General features: G+C 40.6%; 1 protein-coding gene across 1 annotated transcript in view; it reads left to right on the forward strand.

Moving 5' to 3' along the window:
* Window positions 1–5,865, forward strand: part of ITGB1BP2 (integrin subunit beta 1 binding protein 2) — a 41,381-nt gene extending 35,516 nt beyond the window's left edge. Inside the window, exon 11 of the mRNA XM_058291350.2 lies at window positions 4,687–5,865. Within this exon, the coding sequence (XP_058147333.1) occupies window positions 4,687–4,896 (210 nt within the window). The 3' untranslated portion in view covers window positions 4,897–5,865. The remainder of the gene's footprint in view (window positions 1–4,686) is intronic.
* The last annotated feature ends 11,709 nt before the right edge of the window (window positions 5,866–17,574 follow it).

A 17,574-nucleotide genomic window follows, 5' to 3' on the forward strand; every position in this document is an offset into this window, starting at 1 on the left:
GAAGTTTTTCTCTTGTAATATCTTAAATATATCAGACCACTGTCTTCTTGCCTGCATGGTTTCTGGTGAGAAATCAGCACTTAACCTTATTGGCTATCCCTTATATGTTTTGCATTGCTTTTTTCTTGCTGTTTTCAGAATGCTCTCTTTGTCTTTGGCATTTAACATTCTGATTAAAAAGTGTCTCGGAGTTGGAGTTGGTCTATTCAGATTTTTTTGGATGGGAGTACGTTGTGCTTCTTGGACATGGATATCTATGTCCTTCAATAGCGTTGGGAAATTTTCTACCATTACCTCTTTAAATATTCCTTCTGCCCCTTTTCCCTTCTCTTCTCCTTCTGGGACACCCATGATGTGTATGTTTGCAAATCTCTGGTTGTTGTTTAGTTCCCTGAGACCCTGTTCATTTTTTTCCATTCTTTTCTTCATCTGTTCTTTTGTATGTTCACTTTCAGAGACCATTTCTTCAAGCCCACCAATCCTTTCTTCTGCCTCCTCAAATCTGCTATTATATGATTCCATTTCATTTATTGTGCCCTTCATTCCCATAAGATCTGCTATTTTTCTATGTATGCTTTCAAATTCTTCTTTGTGCTCATCCAGTGTCTTTTTTAAAAAAGTATTTATTTATTTCTCTCCCTTCCCTCCCCCCCCGCCCCAGTTGTCTGTTCTCTGTGTCCATTTGTTGTGTGTTCTCCTTTTTGTCCGCTTCTGTTGTCAGTGGCACGGGAATCCTTGTTTCTTTTTTGTTGCATCATCTTGCTGCATCAGCTCTCCATGTGTGTGGCACCATTCCTGGGCAGGCTGCACTTTCTTTCGCGCTGGGCGGCTCTCCTTATGGGTTGCACTCCTTGGGCATGAGGCTCCCCTACGCAGGGGACACCCATGCGTGGCAGGGCACTCCTTGCATGCATCAGCATTGCATGTAGGCCAGCTCCATACGGGTCAAAGAGGCCTGGGGTTTGAACCACGGACCTCCCATGTGGTAGACGGATGCCCTATCCACTGGGCCAAGTCCGCTTCCCATCATCCAGTGTCTTAATATCCTTAATCTCTTTAACCATGTCATTGAATTTATTAAGGAGATTTGTTTGAACATCTGTCATTAGTTGTCTCAACTCCTTTATGTCATTTGGAGGCTTATCTTGTTCCTTTAACTGGGCCATAGCTTCCTATTTCTTGGCATGGATTATAATTTTTTGTTGGTGTCTTGGCATCTGGATTACTAGAGTATTTCTTCTGGGTGCAGTTTTTCTCTTTAGTTTGGGGCTTCCTGCCCATTCTTCCTTGCTGGTTGTGCAGTAGGAGCCAAGGATGTAATTGGTGCTATAAACTGTGGAGGCTCAAGCTACTCTCATTGCCCCAGGGATGGATGAAGCTTTTCCCACCTATCTCCTTTCCCAGAGGTAGGAACAGAGTCATAGTTGTGTGGAATAATCCAAGTCATGCAGGCCTAAACTGTAGTCGCCCAGAGAGACTGATGAAGCTTCATGACCCTTTTCCCCTGTCTGGGGCATGGATGGAGCTGCAGGTGTGTGCAGCAATCTATGCAGTGCAGGTCCAAGATGACCGCAGTTGCCTCAGTAGACTTTTAATTATTCAGTTTGTGCCATCCAAAGGTACCCTCAGTTACCTGGTTAGACTAGTGCTGAGCTAGCCCGCCTCCTCCCTGCCAGAGGTGGGACTGAAGCCTAGGCTAGGGCTGCAGGCTGATCTGAGTGAAAGAAACCAGTTCCTTCCGTCACTGTGATATTTGGTCAGGCCGGCTTCCCCTAAGGCTGGGGGTGGAGTCAAAATGGAGGCCACCGGCCTTCCTCCAACTTGGACACATTCACATCCCAGCTGTTCCTAGGGTTATTCCTTGTCTACCAATCAGTAGCCGAAATTGACAGCTAACCATCTCCTCCTCCCCTGTTTTGGGGAAAGGGAGCTTCCAATTCCGGTCGCAGAACAGCTCCTGGGGTGGCTTGCACCACCAGAGTAGGACAATCACCGGACTCTGCAGCTTGGCCGGCAGTTTCCCTGAGAGGCTGGCGCAGGTCCCTGCAGCTTCCTTCCTGTCAGAGGTGGCACTGGGTCCTAGGCTAGACCTGCAATCTGACCTGGATGATAAGAAGCCCGTCCCCACCAGCACTGGGATTTTCAGTCCGCCTGGCTTCCCCTTGTGCCAGGTGCAGAGTTAAGATGGTGGCTCCCAGCCTCTTTCTGACTTGGATGGGCTCTTACTTTAGCTGTTCTCAGGATTATACTTTAGACCGCTGAATTTTTTCCTCAGTAGCTGATATTGGTGTCCAATCATCTGTTCCTCCCCCGTTTTCGGGAAGTGGAACATTCAATTCCAGCTGTGGAACAGCTCCCTAGGCAGCTTGTGCCTCCAGTGAGGATGGGTACTGGCCTCTGATTGCGTGGAGCCTCTACTTACAAGTCTTCTCTGCAGTTGGGGAGTTTCCTCCTTCCATTCCTTCAAGGGTGTTGCAGGACGCTCTTCTGGTCTCCTGGAGTCCCCAAACAGGTGCTTCAGCTAGCTCCAGAGAGCTCTGGATGTTTACTAACTGCCCTGTAGCAGAAGCTGACTCTAGGAGCTCCTTACTCTGCCTCCATCTTGCTGTTCTCAGTTTTTTTTTTTTAATTTACAAAGAGTGTTTGTGGTGTCCAGTATAAGAACTCTACTTAATCCCAAGTCATGAAAGTTTTGTATTTTACATTTAGATCCATGATCCATTTTTTTTAAGATTTATTTTTTAATTTATTGCTGCCCCCCTTGTCGTTTGTACTCAATGTCTGCTCTCTCTGTCTCCTTGTGTTCTTGAGGAACTGAGAGTCGAACCTGGGACCTTCCATGTGGGAGAGAGGTACTCAATTGTTTGAGTCACCTCAGTTCCCTCCATGATCCATTTTGAGTTAATTTTTTATAAGGTGTGTTGTTTAGGTTAAGGTTCATTTTTTTGCATATTGATGTCCAATTTTCAAACACCAGTTGTTGAAAAGACTAAAATATCATCTACCTTCAGAAATGTTTACGTAATCATATTTTCAATCTTTTCTTTGATGGCTTCTGAGTCTTATATATGCTTAGAAAGACTTTGATTTCTAGATTTATACAAAGTATTCTCCAATATTTTTCTGGCATTTTAATGGTTTTAGTGTTTACTGTTAAATCCATCTGAAATTTACTTTAGCATAAGGAATTAATTAAGAATCAAATTTTATTGTTTCTCATATTGCTAGCCAATTGTCCCAGTACCATTTGTTGTGTAATCCCCCACTGATATGAAATGAACATTTATCAAATAAAATAATCCTGTATATATCTAGAATCAGCTTGTCCAATTGCATAACAAACTTCTTGTTAGTATTTTAATTGACATTTCTTTAAATTAGCAGATTAATTCAGAGAGAATTGCATCTTTGTAATATTTAATCTTCCTGTCCAAGGATATATCTTTCCTTTTAATATTTTTGTATACCCCTATTACTTAGATTTTTATAAAAAAGAATGGATGTTGAATTTTATAAATACCCTTTTTATACATCTATTGAGATTATTGTTTTTTTTACCTCTTTTAATCTCTTAATATATGGGGGTAAAGAGTAACATACTCATTTGGCATATGCCTGAAAGAAGGGATTTTTTAAATCTCAGGACTTGGAAGCAACGCTGAAGAGGAAAAGCTATGATGCTTTCATCTGCAAAATTGGCAAAAATTTAAAACTGATAATGTCCGGTATTAGTGAGGATCATGGGCCCTGCTGCATATAGTTGGCGTGATTATAAATTGACCCAACCTTTTTCCAGGGCAATTTGATTGTATCTATAAAAAATTTAAACATATATTTCCTTAGAAATTACAATTCTATGAATCTGTGCTATAGAAATACACATAGAAGTGGGATATGTGTACAATTATGTTTACTACAGCATTGTAACAGCAAAATATTGGAACCTATCTAAAGTTACATGAATGGCATTCAGTTAAAAATTATGTTTTTTAATTAAAAAAGGCAGAAAATGAAATTTTTCAAAGAGAAAAAAATAAGGCAGATATATATGTTCTGATATTCGGGGGAAAGCAAGGGGCAGAATGGTGGAAAAAGTCTGTCACTTTTTGTGTTTATAAAAATGGTGTGTGTGTGCATGTGTTTGTATTTATAAAGAAAGTATATACAAGTAATTGTTAACAGGTTGTGTCTATGGCGGGGAGTTAAGGAATTGGGAACAAGGACAGAGGGATACTGTTTTTTATTGTTTTATCTTTTGTGCACACTGAATTTTTTTCCATACGCAAAATCTGTTAATATGGTTGAACTGCATCAATAAATTTCCTAATGAAAATCCTTCCTGTATTACTGGGGTAAATTTTACTTTCATGTGGCATTTGATTTAGTAATATAGGGCAATTGCATTTTATGAGAGGCGAGATTTCCTGATGTCTTCAAATAATTCACAATGGGCATGACTCCCAACCAATTTTCCCATAGGAATAAATGTCATATAGGTGGAAGGTATTCTTGGAATGTATAAATCTATAACTATTATAGTTTATTTTTACTTTAGAGCTCTTTTTATTTTTTTAGCATTATATTTACTGCTTCACAGAGTTCTGTCCTTTCTACCAAATTAACAGCTTACATTAGAATATCATGGTGGTCACTTGGCCTTCTTCATAGTGTCTTTTTTTTTTGTAGGAGGTTCCAGGGATTGAACCTAGGACCTTGAACATGGGAAGCAGGTGTTCAGCCACTGAACTACATCTCCTCTCCAATCAGAGTTGGTTTTTTAATGAGTTTGTTTTTAGAAAGTACAGTGGATCAGACCCAGAACCTCGTCCATGGGAAGCAGATGCTCAATCACTTGAACTACATCCAATCCACTTCATAATGTTTTATCACTTCTAATTTCCATTCTAAAGTTATTAATTTTAGGGAGCAGTTTTTAGTACTAGGAACAGCCAGTAGTGAATGACCTGGTTGACATTAATATAGGACTTTTTTTTTTGTAGGTACCAGGGATTGACCTGGGACCTCATAAATGTGAAGCAAGTGCTCCACCTCTGAGCTCCCCTATTATAGGATATTTAAAATTGTTTAAATCATAATTGTGGTGAGTGTTAAAATAAGAGCATGATCACCAAAACTGCATGTGAAAGTTCAAATACAGGCAAACAACAGAGTGTGACCCTCAACACTGAAGAAGAATGGTGGGTATTTTTACTTACCAGTGTCTAAGCTAAACTGAGGCATTTAAAATTTCTGTTAAAGTTTAGTTGGGCAACAAGTGATTTGTGAATCGGGCAATGCCAAACCAAAAGTGGTAAGGAGCTCTTCCAAAGGAGTGGAAAAGGGAATCTTATAAAGGGAAAATGCAGAAACAATTAAGGCTATGTTCTGATTGGCTGATTTTAAGTTTCCATTTTACATGGGAGGGGCATCTTACAGAGTGAGAAGCAGGTATAAATTTATTTATGTTATGCTTGTCCTTTCTGATAAGTTATCTGTACTGGACTGAAATTGTCTTATCAACAGGTGTTGGTTATCTCAGTTCTGCAGGATACCTTCCATTGTTCCATTTTCTCAAAAAATCCTTGTTCCATTTTCTCAAAAAATCCCTGCAGAGCAAATATTTTTGCCTTCCGGAAAATCATTTCTCAGAAAGGGGTCCCTCTCAGCAATGTCCTGTATAGGCAGCCATTTTATTTTACTTAATACCAGCTAAAGTAGGACTGCCACATAAAAAGTTAGCTACTGTATTTCTATGGCCGCTGGTTTTGAAATTATGATTCTTGGTTATTTTCTTCAATGTTAGAGGTTTCATATTTTCTGCATAAGTGAGACTTTCAAATAAAGTTTCAGATTTCCTTATTAAAATTGCGTAATTAAATTTATATTAAAATGTAACCTAATTGTTTTGTATTATTTTTTTCTTTGAGCACAGATGAATTTGGTCAATTGGTCTATAGTTTTCTCAGGTGTGTTCTATCTTTGCCTGGGTTAACTAGCAAGTATACAATGAAGTAATCCTTTTCCACACTCAACAACAGTTCAAGCTGTATATGATCTAGACTGATAACTTGGATGTGGGGAAGGGTGAAGGGGAGAGGTAGAGCTTTGATTAATTTTGCAATTTCTTAAATGATGTTACTGTACTCAGATGTTCTTGAGTGAGTTTGGTAATGTACATCTCCCTATAAATAATGTTTCATTTAGTTTTTTTTTTGAGATACTGGAGCTTGGAATTGAACCTGGGACCTTGTATATGGGACTCTGGTGCTCAACCACTGAGCCGTATCAGCAACCCTGAATTGTTTTTTTACCTTTGTTTGCTTGTTGTTTGTTTCTTTGTTTTTAGGAGGCACAGGACCAAACCTGGGACCTCCCAAATGGGAAGCAGGCTTGAGGCACATCCAATCCCCATATGGATTAGTTAATGTATTGTTTACATATGGTTTTACCTTATAGTTTTTAAACATTATTTTGTACATTTAATAATTGAAAATATAAACAATAATTAAAATATAGAAAGAAAATACAGGTGAATAAAAACATTTCACAATTAAATGTATTGGATACATATAATTTTTAAAATAATCATACAAAATGTTATACAATATATTTGGTTCATAGTAACACAATCATACAGCATTTGTCCTTTTGTGTCTGGCTGACTTCACTCAACATAATGTCCTCCAGGTTCATCCATGTTGTCATATGTTTTATGGCTTCATTTCTTTTTATAGCTGCATAATAGTCCATAGTGTGAATACACCACAGTTTATCCATTCATCAGTTGATGGGCACCTGGGTTGTTTTCAACTTTTGGCAATTGTGAATAATGCTGCTATGAACATAGGTGTGCAGATGTTTATTCATGTCACAGCTCTCAGTTCTTCTGGGTATATACTCAGTAGTGGTATTGCAGGGTCACGTGGCAGGTCTATATTCAACTTCTTTAGGAACTGCCAAACAGTCTTCCAAAGTGGCTGTACCATTCTATATTCCCACCAACAGTGAATAAGTGTTCCTATATCTCCACATCCTCTCTAATACTTATAGTTCTCTGTCTTTTTAACAGTGGCCATTCTGATAGGTGTGAAATGATATCTCATTGTAGTTTTGATTTGCATGTCCCTAACCATTAGTGATATTGAGCATTTCTTCATGTGTTTTTTTTTGCCATTTGTATTTCTTCTTTGGACAAATGTCTATTCAAGTCTTTAGCCCACTTTTAAATTGGGTCGTTTGTCTTTTTATTGTTGAGTTTTAACATCTCTTTATATATCCGGGATAGTGAACCCTTATTGGACATGTGATTTCAAAATATTTTCTCCCATTGAGTCGGCTGCCTTTTCACCCTTTTGACAAAGTTCTGTGAGGTGCAAAAGTGTTTAATTTTGAAGCAGTCCTATTTATCTACTTTTTCTTTTGTTGTGTGTGCTTTGGGTGTAGGGTCTAAGAAATTACCACCTACTACAAGATCTGAAGATGTTTCCCTACATTTTATTCTAGTAGTTTTATGGTCCTGGCTTTTTATATTTAGGTCTTTGATCCATTTTGAGTTGATTCTTGTATAGAGAGTGAGATAGGGATCCTCTTTCATTCTTTCGGTTATAGATATCCAGTTCTCCCAGCACCATTTGTTGAAGAGACTGTTTTGTGCCATTAGCATTGACTTGGTAGGGTTTGTCAAAAACCAGTCAGCTGTATACAAAAGAAGAAGAAGAAAAAAGAAGAAAACAAAAAAAGAAAAACCAGCTGACTGTATAGGTGATAGATTCTTAATTCTATTCCACTGATCAATGTGTCTATCTTTATGCCAGTAGTTTGCTGTTTTGACCACTGTAGCTTTGTAATTTGTTTCAAGGTCAGGCTGTGATATTCCTCCCACGTCTCTCTTTTTTAAAGAATGCTTTTGGCTATTAGGGTACACTTTCCCTTCCAAATGAATTTGGTAATTGCCTTTTCTAATTCTGTAAATAGACTGTTGGAATTTTGATTGGTATTGCTTTGAATCTATACATCAGTTTGAGTAGGATTGACATCTTTACAATATTTAGTCTTCTAATCCATGAACACAGAATGTCTTTCCATTTGTTTAGGTCTTTTAAAATTTCTTAGCATTGTTTTGTAGTTTTCTGCATATAGATCCTGTACTTCTTTGGTTAACTTAATTCCTAGGTATTTGAGTCTATTTATTGCTGTTGTAAATGGAATTTCCCCCCTGATTTCCTCCTCAGATTGTTCAGTATCCTGCCACTTCGCTGAATTATTTATTAGCTCAAATAGCTTTGTTGTGGATACTTCAGAATTTTCTAAATACAGGATCATGTCAACAACAAACAGGGAGAGTTTTACTTCCTCTTTTCCTATTTGGTTCGCCTTTAATTTTTTTTCTTGTCTGATTGCCCTCACTAGAAGTCTAGTACAATATTGAATACCAGTGGTGACAGTGGGCATCTTTATCTTGTTCCCGATCTTAGAGGGAAAGTTTCCAACTTTTCCCCTTTGAGTATGATGTTGGCTGTGGGATTTTCATATCTGCCTTTTACCAAATTGACGAATTTTCCTTCTATTCCTATATTTTGAAGTGTTTTTATCAAAAAAGAATGCTGGATTTTGTCAGATGCCTTTTCTGTGTTGATTGAGATGATCATGTGGGTTTTTTCCCTTCAATTTGTTAAGGTAGTTTATTACATTGATTGATTTTCTTGTTTAAGTAGCCTTGCATACCAGGAATAAATCCCACTTGGTCATGATGTATACATCTTTTGATATGCTACTGGATTCAATTTCCAAGTATTTTGTTGAGAGTTTTTGCAACTATGTTTATTAGAGAGATTGATTTGTAATTTTCTTTTCTTGTAGTATCTTTATCTGGTTTTGGTATTAGGGTGATGTTGGCTTCATAAAATGTGTTGGGTAATTTTCCTTCCTCTTCAAGATTTGCAAAAATTTTAACAGGATTGGTATTAATTCTTTTCTAAATGCTTGATAGAATTCACCTGTGAAGCCATCTGGTCCTGGGCTTTTCTTTGCTGGGAGATTTTTTTCTAATTCTTTTTTATTTTTTTAAAAATATTTATTTATTTATTTATTTCCCCTCCCCCCCCCCCCCACCCTGGTTGTCTGTTCTTTGTGTCTATATGCTGTGTCTTCTTTGTCTGCTTCTGTCGTTGTCAGCGGCACGGGAATCTGTGTCCCTTTTTGTTGCGTCATCTTGTTGTGTCACCTTTCCATGTGTGCGGCACCATTCCTGGGCAGGCTGCAATTTCTTTCACGCTGGGCAGCTCTCCTTATGGGGCACACTCCTTGTGCGTGGGGCTCCCCTATGGGGGGGACACCCCTGCGTGGCAGGGCACTCCTTGCACGCATCAGCACTGTGCATGGGCCAGCTCCACACGGGTCAAGGAGGCCCAGGGTTTGAACCGTGGACCTTCCATGTGGTAGACGGACGCCCTAACCACTGGGCCAAGTCTGCCGCCTCTTTTTTATTTTAAAGGTTTATTTATTTCCTCCCTCCCCATCCCCCTTCCCCTCCCACCACCCTGCTGTTTTTGCTGTCTGTGGTCCATTCACTGTGGATCTTCTGTGTCTCTTTCTCTTTTTTGTCTTCTCTCCTTATTTTTTTTCTCCTCTAGTATTCACCGGGATTTGATCTTGGGGACCTCTGATGTGGAGAAAGGTCCCCTGTCAGCTGTGCCACCTCAGTTCCTGGTTTCTGCTGTGCTTCACCTTGACTCTCCCCTTGGTCTCTCTTTTGTTGCATCATCATCTTGCTGTGTGACTCACTTGTGTGGGTGCTGGCTCACCACGTGGACACTCGGCTCGCCATATGGGCACTTGTGCAGGCACTCAGCTCACTGCACGGGCACTCAGCTTGCCACACGGGCACTTGGATGGGCACTTGCCTCACCATGTGGGCACTGGTTCACTGTGCAGGCATGCTTTCTCTTCTTCTTTTTCACCAGGAGGCCCCAGGGATCGAACCCAGGGCCTCCCATGTGGTAGGTGGAAGCCCTATCACTTGAGCCACATCTGCATCACAGGAGATTATTTATTTGTTTTTCTATCTATCTATCTATCTATCTATCTATCTATCTATCTATCTATCTATCTATCTATCTATCTATCAATCTATCTATCTATCCATCCCCACCCTTGCGGCTTGTTTTGCTGTCTGTTCTCTTATGTCCATTCTCTGCACATATTTTCTATGTCTGCATGTCTCCTTTAGTTGTGTCATCTTGTTGTGTCAGCTCTCTGCGGGTCAGGTGCGGGCCGTCAGCTCTCCATGGCTTGGACATGGGTCAGCTTGCCTTCACAAGGAGGCCCTGGGATGCAAACCCAGGGCCTGCCATATGGTAGATGGGAGCCCAACTGATTGAGTCACAGCTGCTTCCCCTGGGGGGATTTTTGATGATGGAGTCAGTCTCCTTAAATGTGATGAAAGAGGTTGTTGATGTGGGAGGAGTGGGGTGGGGTAGGTGTGGGGTAATATGGGAACCTCTTATATATATATATATTTTTTTTTTTTAATTTTTTCCATCTTTATTTTCTTTTAAATGTTACATTAAAAAAATATGAGGTCCCCCTATACCCCCCACCCCCCTACCCCACTCTTCCCACATCAACAATCCCTTCCATCATCATGGCACATCCACTGCACCTGGTGAATACATTTTGGAGCACTGCTGCACCACATGGACAGCGGTCCACATTGTAGTCTACACTCTCCCCCAGTCCACCCAGTGGGCCATGTTAGGAAACACAGTGTCCAGCATCTGTCCCTGCAGCACCACCCAGGACAACTCCAAATCCTGTAAATGCACTCACAGCGTATCTCTTCTTCCCACTCCCTACCATCAGCAGCTAATCTGGCCACTTTCTCCACATCAATACTACAGTTTCTTCCCTTACTAATCACAATAGTTCCCCAGCAGAACACCAGTAAGTCCACTCTAATCCATACTCTGTTCCTCCATCCTGTGGACCCTGGGATGTTTATGTCCAGTCCCCCTCTACATCAAGAGGGGGCTTAGATTCCACATGGATGAAGGATGCAATTCTCCTGCTTACAGCTATAGGCACTCTTGGATCTCTGGTGTGGTGGTTGACCTTCTTCACCTCCCTGTTAGCTGGCCAGGGCAAGTCCAATACACCAGAGGGAAGGAGTTGCAAGTCTGCTGAGACTCAGGGCCTGGCTGTCACATGGACAGTCCAGAGATTCTGGTCTCCTGAGCATACACCAACCCCAATGCCAACCACAGGTCTGGTAAAACTAACAGAAGAGGCATGTGTAGAAAGGTCATATCTGAGTCCAACTCCATCACACGCAGGAACACAAACTCCAAGGTAGGGCCAACTGACATGGCCCTGAACTCTAGAGCCATCTGCCATGACCATAGAACCTGTGGGTCTCTGTAGCCCTCAGGAGAACCAGTACCTGGATTTCTATCTACTTTGGCTGTCTCTGGTACCCTGCTGGGCGTGTGTAAGCATACTCCTCTGATGACCTCCTGACTCTTTTTTGGAGACTCATAGCCATATAAACTCATTTATCCTTTCCATTTCCCCCTTTTATCCAAAGTCAAAAAGCAGTGTTTAACACCTGTTATTACATGTAGGCTGAGATATTCTGCTGGTCTGGGTTGACCCTTTTATTCAAGGTCTTTTTCTAGTTACATCATCAGCTGATGCTTGATAGTAATCCCTCGGCACCAGGGACTCATCCCTGGGAGTCATGTCCCACACTGGGGGGAAGGTAATGCATTTACATGCTGAGTTTGGCTTAGAGAATGGCCACATTTGAGCAACATGCAGGCTCTCAGGAGGTAACTCTTAGGTACCCTGCAACTCTAGGCCTAGTTTATATTTCAGGCACACAGGCTCATAATTGGAGCCATCCGTATCAAGGGCTCATTCTTGGACCATCCATCTTTATTGGTCTTTGCCATTGCACTGGGTGGATTGTTGCTGTTCCTTTGGGAAATGTAATTGAGCTCCCCTGGCTAGGAACTCAGCACTCTCTCAGTTGTCGTTTTTAACTGAAACCACTATGGAAATAGCCAAACATTTTTATGTATCCTGTATACATGCCCTGGAGAACTCCCTCCCAACCATGTGCCCCCTATCAATAACACCCCACACCAGTGTTCCTCCCCTGCCATAGTTGAAACTCTCTGTAGTCCAAAACTTTTTAAAAAAGGAAGCCTAATATATTGCCAGGTTCTATTAATAGTAAAATGGAATATAGTGATGGGTTTAAAGGTTAGATATATAATACATACTAATTTAGAAAAATTAAATAAAGGAAAAATAAATTGGGGTATCAAAAAGTGACAAAATGAAAAAGCTTTGTTGTTTTTTTTAATATTTATTTATTATTATTATTTTAAATTACATTAAAAAAAATATATGAGGTCCCATTCAAACCCACCGCCCCTGCCCCCCACTCCCCCCACAGCAACACTCTCTCCCATCATCGTGATACATCCATTGCACCTGGTAAGTTCATCTCTGAGCATCACTGCACCCCATAGTCAATGGTCCACATCATAGCCCAGACTCTCTCATGTTCCATCCAGTGGGCCCTGGGGGGATCTACAGTGTCCGTAATTGTCCGTGAAGCACTATCCAGGACAACTCCACGTCCCGAAAACGCCTCCACATCTCATCTCTTCCTCCCGTTCCCTGCACCCAGCAGCCCCCATGGCTACCGTTCCCACACCCATTCCACATTTTCTCTGTGGACATTGGATTGGTTGTGTCCATTGCACACCTATGTCAAGTGAGGGCTTAGATTGCACATGGGTACTGGATGCACTCTTCCCGCTTCTAGTTGTAGACACTCTAGGCTCCATGTTGTGGTGGTTGACCTTCTTCAACTCCATGTTAGCTGAGTGGAGTAAGTCCAATAAGTCAAAGTGTAGGAGCTGAAGTCTGTTGAGGCTCTGGGCCTGGGTGTCATATTATCAGTCCAGAGATTCAAATCCCCTACATATATCTTAAACCCAGCACCAACTACAATTCCAATAAAGTAGCATGCAAGTCTTGTGAAAAGAGATCCCCTCTGAGTCCATTTCCATCACGCAGAAACACCAGCTCCAAAGAAGGGCCATCTGTCATGGCAGTGAACTCCTTCTGCCATGACCATAGAACCCGTGGGTCTCTTTATCCCTCAAAAGAACCAATACCTGGGGTTGTATCTACCTTATCTGTCTCTTAGACTCTGTTCAGTTGTACATAGGGGTATTCCTTCTGACAACCTCCAGACTCTTTTTTAGAGACTCACAGCCTTATAATCTCATTTCTCCTTTCCATTTCCCCCTTACATTAGGTCAAACCGCTTCCTGAAGTCATGTTATTATATGTAGACAGGTATATTCTGCTGTTCCGCATTGAATCTTTAATTCAAGGTCATTTTCTAGTTGCTTCTTCAGCTGGTATGTGGTAGTGATCCCTCGGTGCCAGGGAGGCTCATCCCTGGGTGTCGTGTCCCACGCTGGGGGGAATGCATCACATCTACACGCTGAGTTTGGCTGTGAGAGTGGCCACATTTGAGTAACATGAAGGCTGTCAGGAGGAAACCCCCAGGCACAATGCTACTCTAGGCCTTGTTCTTATTGCAGGTGCATAGGCTCAAAAGTGTAGCCATTAGTATCAAGAGCCCACTGTTGGGCCCTCCTTCCTTCCTGGTTCTTGCCGTTGCACCTGGAGGATTGCCGCTGCTCTCCCAGGGCCCACAACAGTGACCCCCCGGCCAGGAGCCCAGTACCCCCCCAGCTGTTGTTTTTAATTGTTTCCACTATGAGTATATATAGACATTACCATATACCCTGGGCATATGCCCTGTATAACTCCCTGTCAACCATATATATCCTGTCAATAACATCCCATATCAGTATTCCTCCGCTGCCATTGTTGAACCACTCTGTGATCCAAAACTTCCCGTAAAGTGAATCCCAACATGATGTCAGCTTCAGAAGAGTCTTAGATCACCAAAATTCATATATACAATATACAGTATTTCCCCAGATCCACCATAAAACCTTTTCCCTTCCACAGCAATAATCTTTTAACTTATTCATACCCTATTTCCTGAAACTGATGTACAGATTCCGAAACTATAGTTTTCAAACAAGGTAACATTTGTGCTTACTATGTGGTCCATACTTTAGGTTGTACAGTTTTCTAAATTTTTTAGTTATCCTATGTTTTGTCTTATGGTTTTCATTATTAGTCTGTCGTCCTCTATATGTTTTTGGTGTAATATTAGCTGTTTTATATTCATCCTCATGTACTCTCACATACCTCCTCTTTTGCCCCCTTATTTACCTTTGTTCCATCCATTGCACGTCCATTTTCCCCTCCCCTTAGGGCCCACAACGCCTGCCAATCTAATGCCCTGGGAGCCGTCCTTTCTCACGAGAGATACAGTTCTCTCTATTCGACGGCATTAGTCTTCCCCAGGATATGGGTCCACCCCACCCAATGGTAGAACCCACCTTGGCAAAATGAGCCTTCAGCTATTCCCTCCGGAGTCCGTCCCGCATCAGACCATACCCCCTGAGCGTCCTAACCAGGTAACCCTCCTACTTATACTTTGATACGTTTTACTCAACATTTAGTTCTCAATGAACTTCTGGCACTCTCCCATGTTTGTATGTTGCCCCTCCCTCCCACCTATTTCTTGGACCATATTACCCCTCTTCCCATCCCCAGCCCCCCTCAAACCCAGAAAACCCCACCCGAAGGTAACCCCTTGCCCCCATTTTGTCCCTTCTTTGTGCTCATACTTACCCCCAGCTCATCACAGATTCCACCCCTACAGACATTAACTCACATCCTTCCTCCACCCCCCGATTTCCAGTAAGCCACTTTTCCAGACTCTAGCTCTCTGAGGCAGTTAACTTATTTCATATCATTGAGGTCATATAGTATTTGTCCTTCAATGCCTGGGTTGCTTCACTCAACATAAGATTCTCAAGGTTCATCCATGTTATCACGTGTGATTGTAGTGTATTGGTTCTTACAGCTGAGTAGTATTCCATTGTGTGTATATACCACATTTTATTGATCCACTCATCTGTTGATGGACTTTTGGATTGATTCCAACTTTTGGCGATGGTGAACAATGCTGCTATGAACATTGGTGTACATATATCGGTTTGTGTCCTTGTTTTCAGATCTGATGGGTATATACCCAGCAGTGGTATTGCTGGGTCATATGGCAAATCTATGGATAATTTTTTGAGAAACTGCCAAACTGTCCTCCAGAATGGTTGGATCCTTCTGCATTCCCACCAGCAATGGATGAGTGTTCCCCTTTCTTCACATCCTCTCCAGCATTTGTATTCTACTGTTTTTTTCATGGCTGCCAATCTTATGGGAGTAAGATGGTATCTCATTGTAGTTTTGATTTGCATTTCCCTGATAGCTAGGGATTTGGAGCATTTTTTCATGTGCTTTTTAGCCATTTGTATTTCTTCTTTGGAGAAGTGTCTGTTTAAATCTTTTTCCCATTTTTTAAATGGGTTGTTTATCTTTTTGTTTTCGAGATCTATGAGTTCTTTATATATGCAAGTTATAAGTCTCTTATCAGATATATGGTTGCCAAATATTTTCTCCCATTGTGTGGGTTCCCTTTTTACTTTCTTGACAAACTCCTTTGAGGTGCAGAAGGCTTTAATTTTGAGGTAGTCCCATTTATCTATTTGTTCTTTTGCTGCTCGTGCTTTTGGTGTGATATTCATGAAGCCATTTCCTATTACAAGGTCCTGTAGATGTTTCCCTACACTGCTTTCTAAGGTCTTTATGGTCTTGGCTCTTATATTTAGGTCTTTGATCCATCTTGAGTTGATCTTTGTATAAGGTGTGAGATGGTAATCCTCTTTCATTCTTCTACATATAGCTATCCAGTTCTCCAGGCACCATTTGTTGAATAGGCCATTCTCTCCCAGTTGTGAGGGTTTGGTGGCTTTATCGAATATTATATGGCTGTATACATGAGGTTCTATATCTGAACTTTCAATTCGATTCCATTGGTCTGTGTGTCTCTCCTTATGCCAGTACCATGCTGTTTTCACTACTGTAGCTTTGTAGTATGTTTTGAAGTCAGGAAGTGTGATTCCTCCTATTTCGTTTTTCTTTTTCAATATGTCTTTGGCTATTCGGGGCCTCTTTTTATTCCAAATAAATTTCATAGTTAGTTTTTCTAGTTCCTTAAAGAAGGCTGTGTTGATTTTTATTGGGATTGCATTGAATGTGTAGATCAGTTTTGGTAGGATAGACATCTTAATAATATTCAGTCTTCCTATCCATGAACAGGGAATATTCTTCCATTTATTTAGGTCTTCTTTGATTTCCTTGAACAATCTTGTATAGTTCTCGATGTATAAGTTTTTTACCTCTTTAGTTAAATTTATTCCTAAGTATTTGATTTTTTTATTTACTATTGTGAATGGTATTTGTTTCTTGATTTCCTCCTGATCTTGCTCATTATTGGTGTATAGAAATGCTACTGATTTTTGCGCATTGATCTTATAACCTGCGACTTTGCTAAACTCATTTATGAGTTCTAGGAGCTTTGTTGTAGATCTCTCAGGGTTTTCTATATATAGGATCATGTCATCTGCAAATAATGAAATTTTGACTTCTTCCCTTCCAATTTGAATGCCTTTTATATCTGGTTTTTGTCTCAGTGCTCGAGCCAGTACTTCCAAGACAATGTTAAATAGGAGCGGAGACAATGGGCATCCTTGTCTTGTTCCTGATTTTAGAGGGAAGGATTTCAGGATTTCGCCATTGTAAACAATGTTGGCTTTAGGTTTTTCATATATACTCTTTATCATGTTCAAAGAGTTTCCTTGTATTCCGATCTTTTGGAGTGTTTTTATCAGGAAGGGGTGCTGTATTTTGTCAAATGCCTTTTCTGCATCTATAGATATAATCATGTGGTTTTTTTCTCTCAATCTGTTTATATGGTGTATTACATTGATTGATTTTCTTATGTTGAACCATCCTTGCATACCTGGAATAAATCCCACTTGGTCATGGTGTATAATTCGTTTAATGTGTTGTTGAATACGATTAGCAAGTATTTTGTTAAGTATTTTTGCGTCTAGGTTCATTAGAGAAATTGGTCTGTAATTTTCCTTTCTTGGGGTGTCTTTGTTTGGCTTTGGTACTAGGGTAATGTTGGTATCATAGAAGGAATTAGGCAGTGTTCCTTCTGTTTCGATTTTTTGGAATAGTTTCAACAGGATTGGTGTTAGTTCTTTCCGGAATGTTTTGTAGAATTCACCTGTGAAGCCGTCTGGCCCTGGACTCTTCTTAGTTGGGAGATTTTTAATGACTGATTCTATCTCTTTGCTTGTGATTGGTTTGTTAAGATCATCAATTTCTTCTTTCGTCAGTATGGGCTGCTTATGTATTTCTAGGAATTTGTCCATTTCCTCTAAATTGTCATTTTTGTTGGAATATAGTTTTTCAAAGTATCCTCTTATGATAGTCTTTATTTCTGTGGGGTCAGTGGTGATATCACCTTTCTCATTTCTTATTTTGTGTATTTGCATCTTTTCT

This window comes from Dasypus novemcinctus, chromosome X, assembly GCF_030445035.2.
Source record: "Dasypus novemcinctus isolate mDasNov1 chromosome X, mDasNov1.1.hap2, whole genome shotgun sequence".
Classification (NCBI taxonomy): domain Eukaryota; kingdom Metazoa; phylum Chordata; class Mammalia; order Cingulata; family Dasypodidae; genus Dasypus; species Dasypus novemcinctus.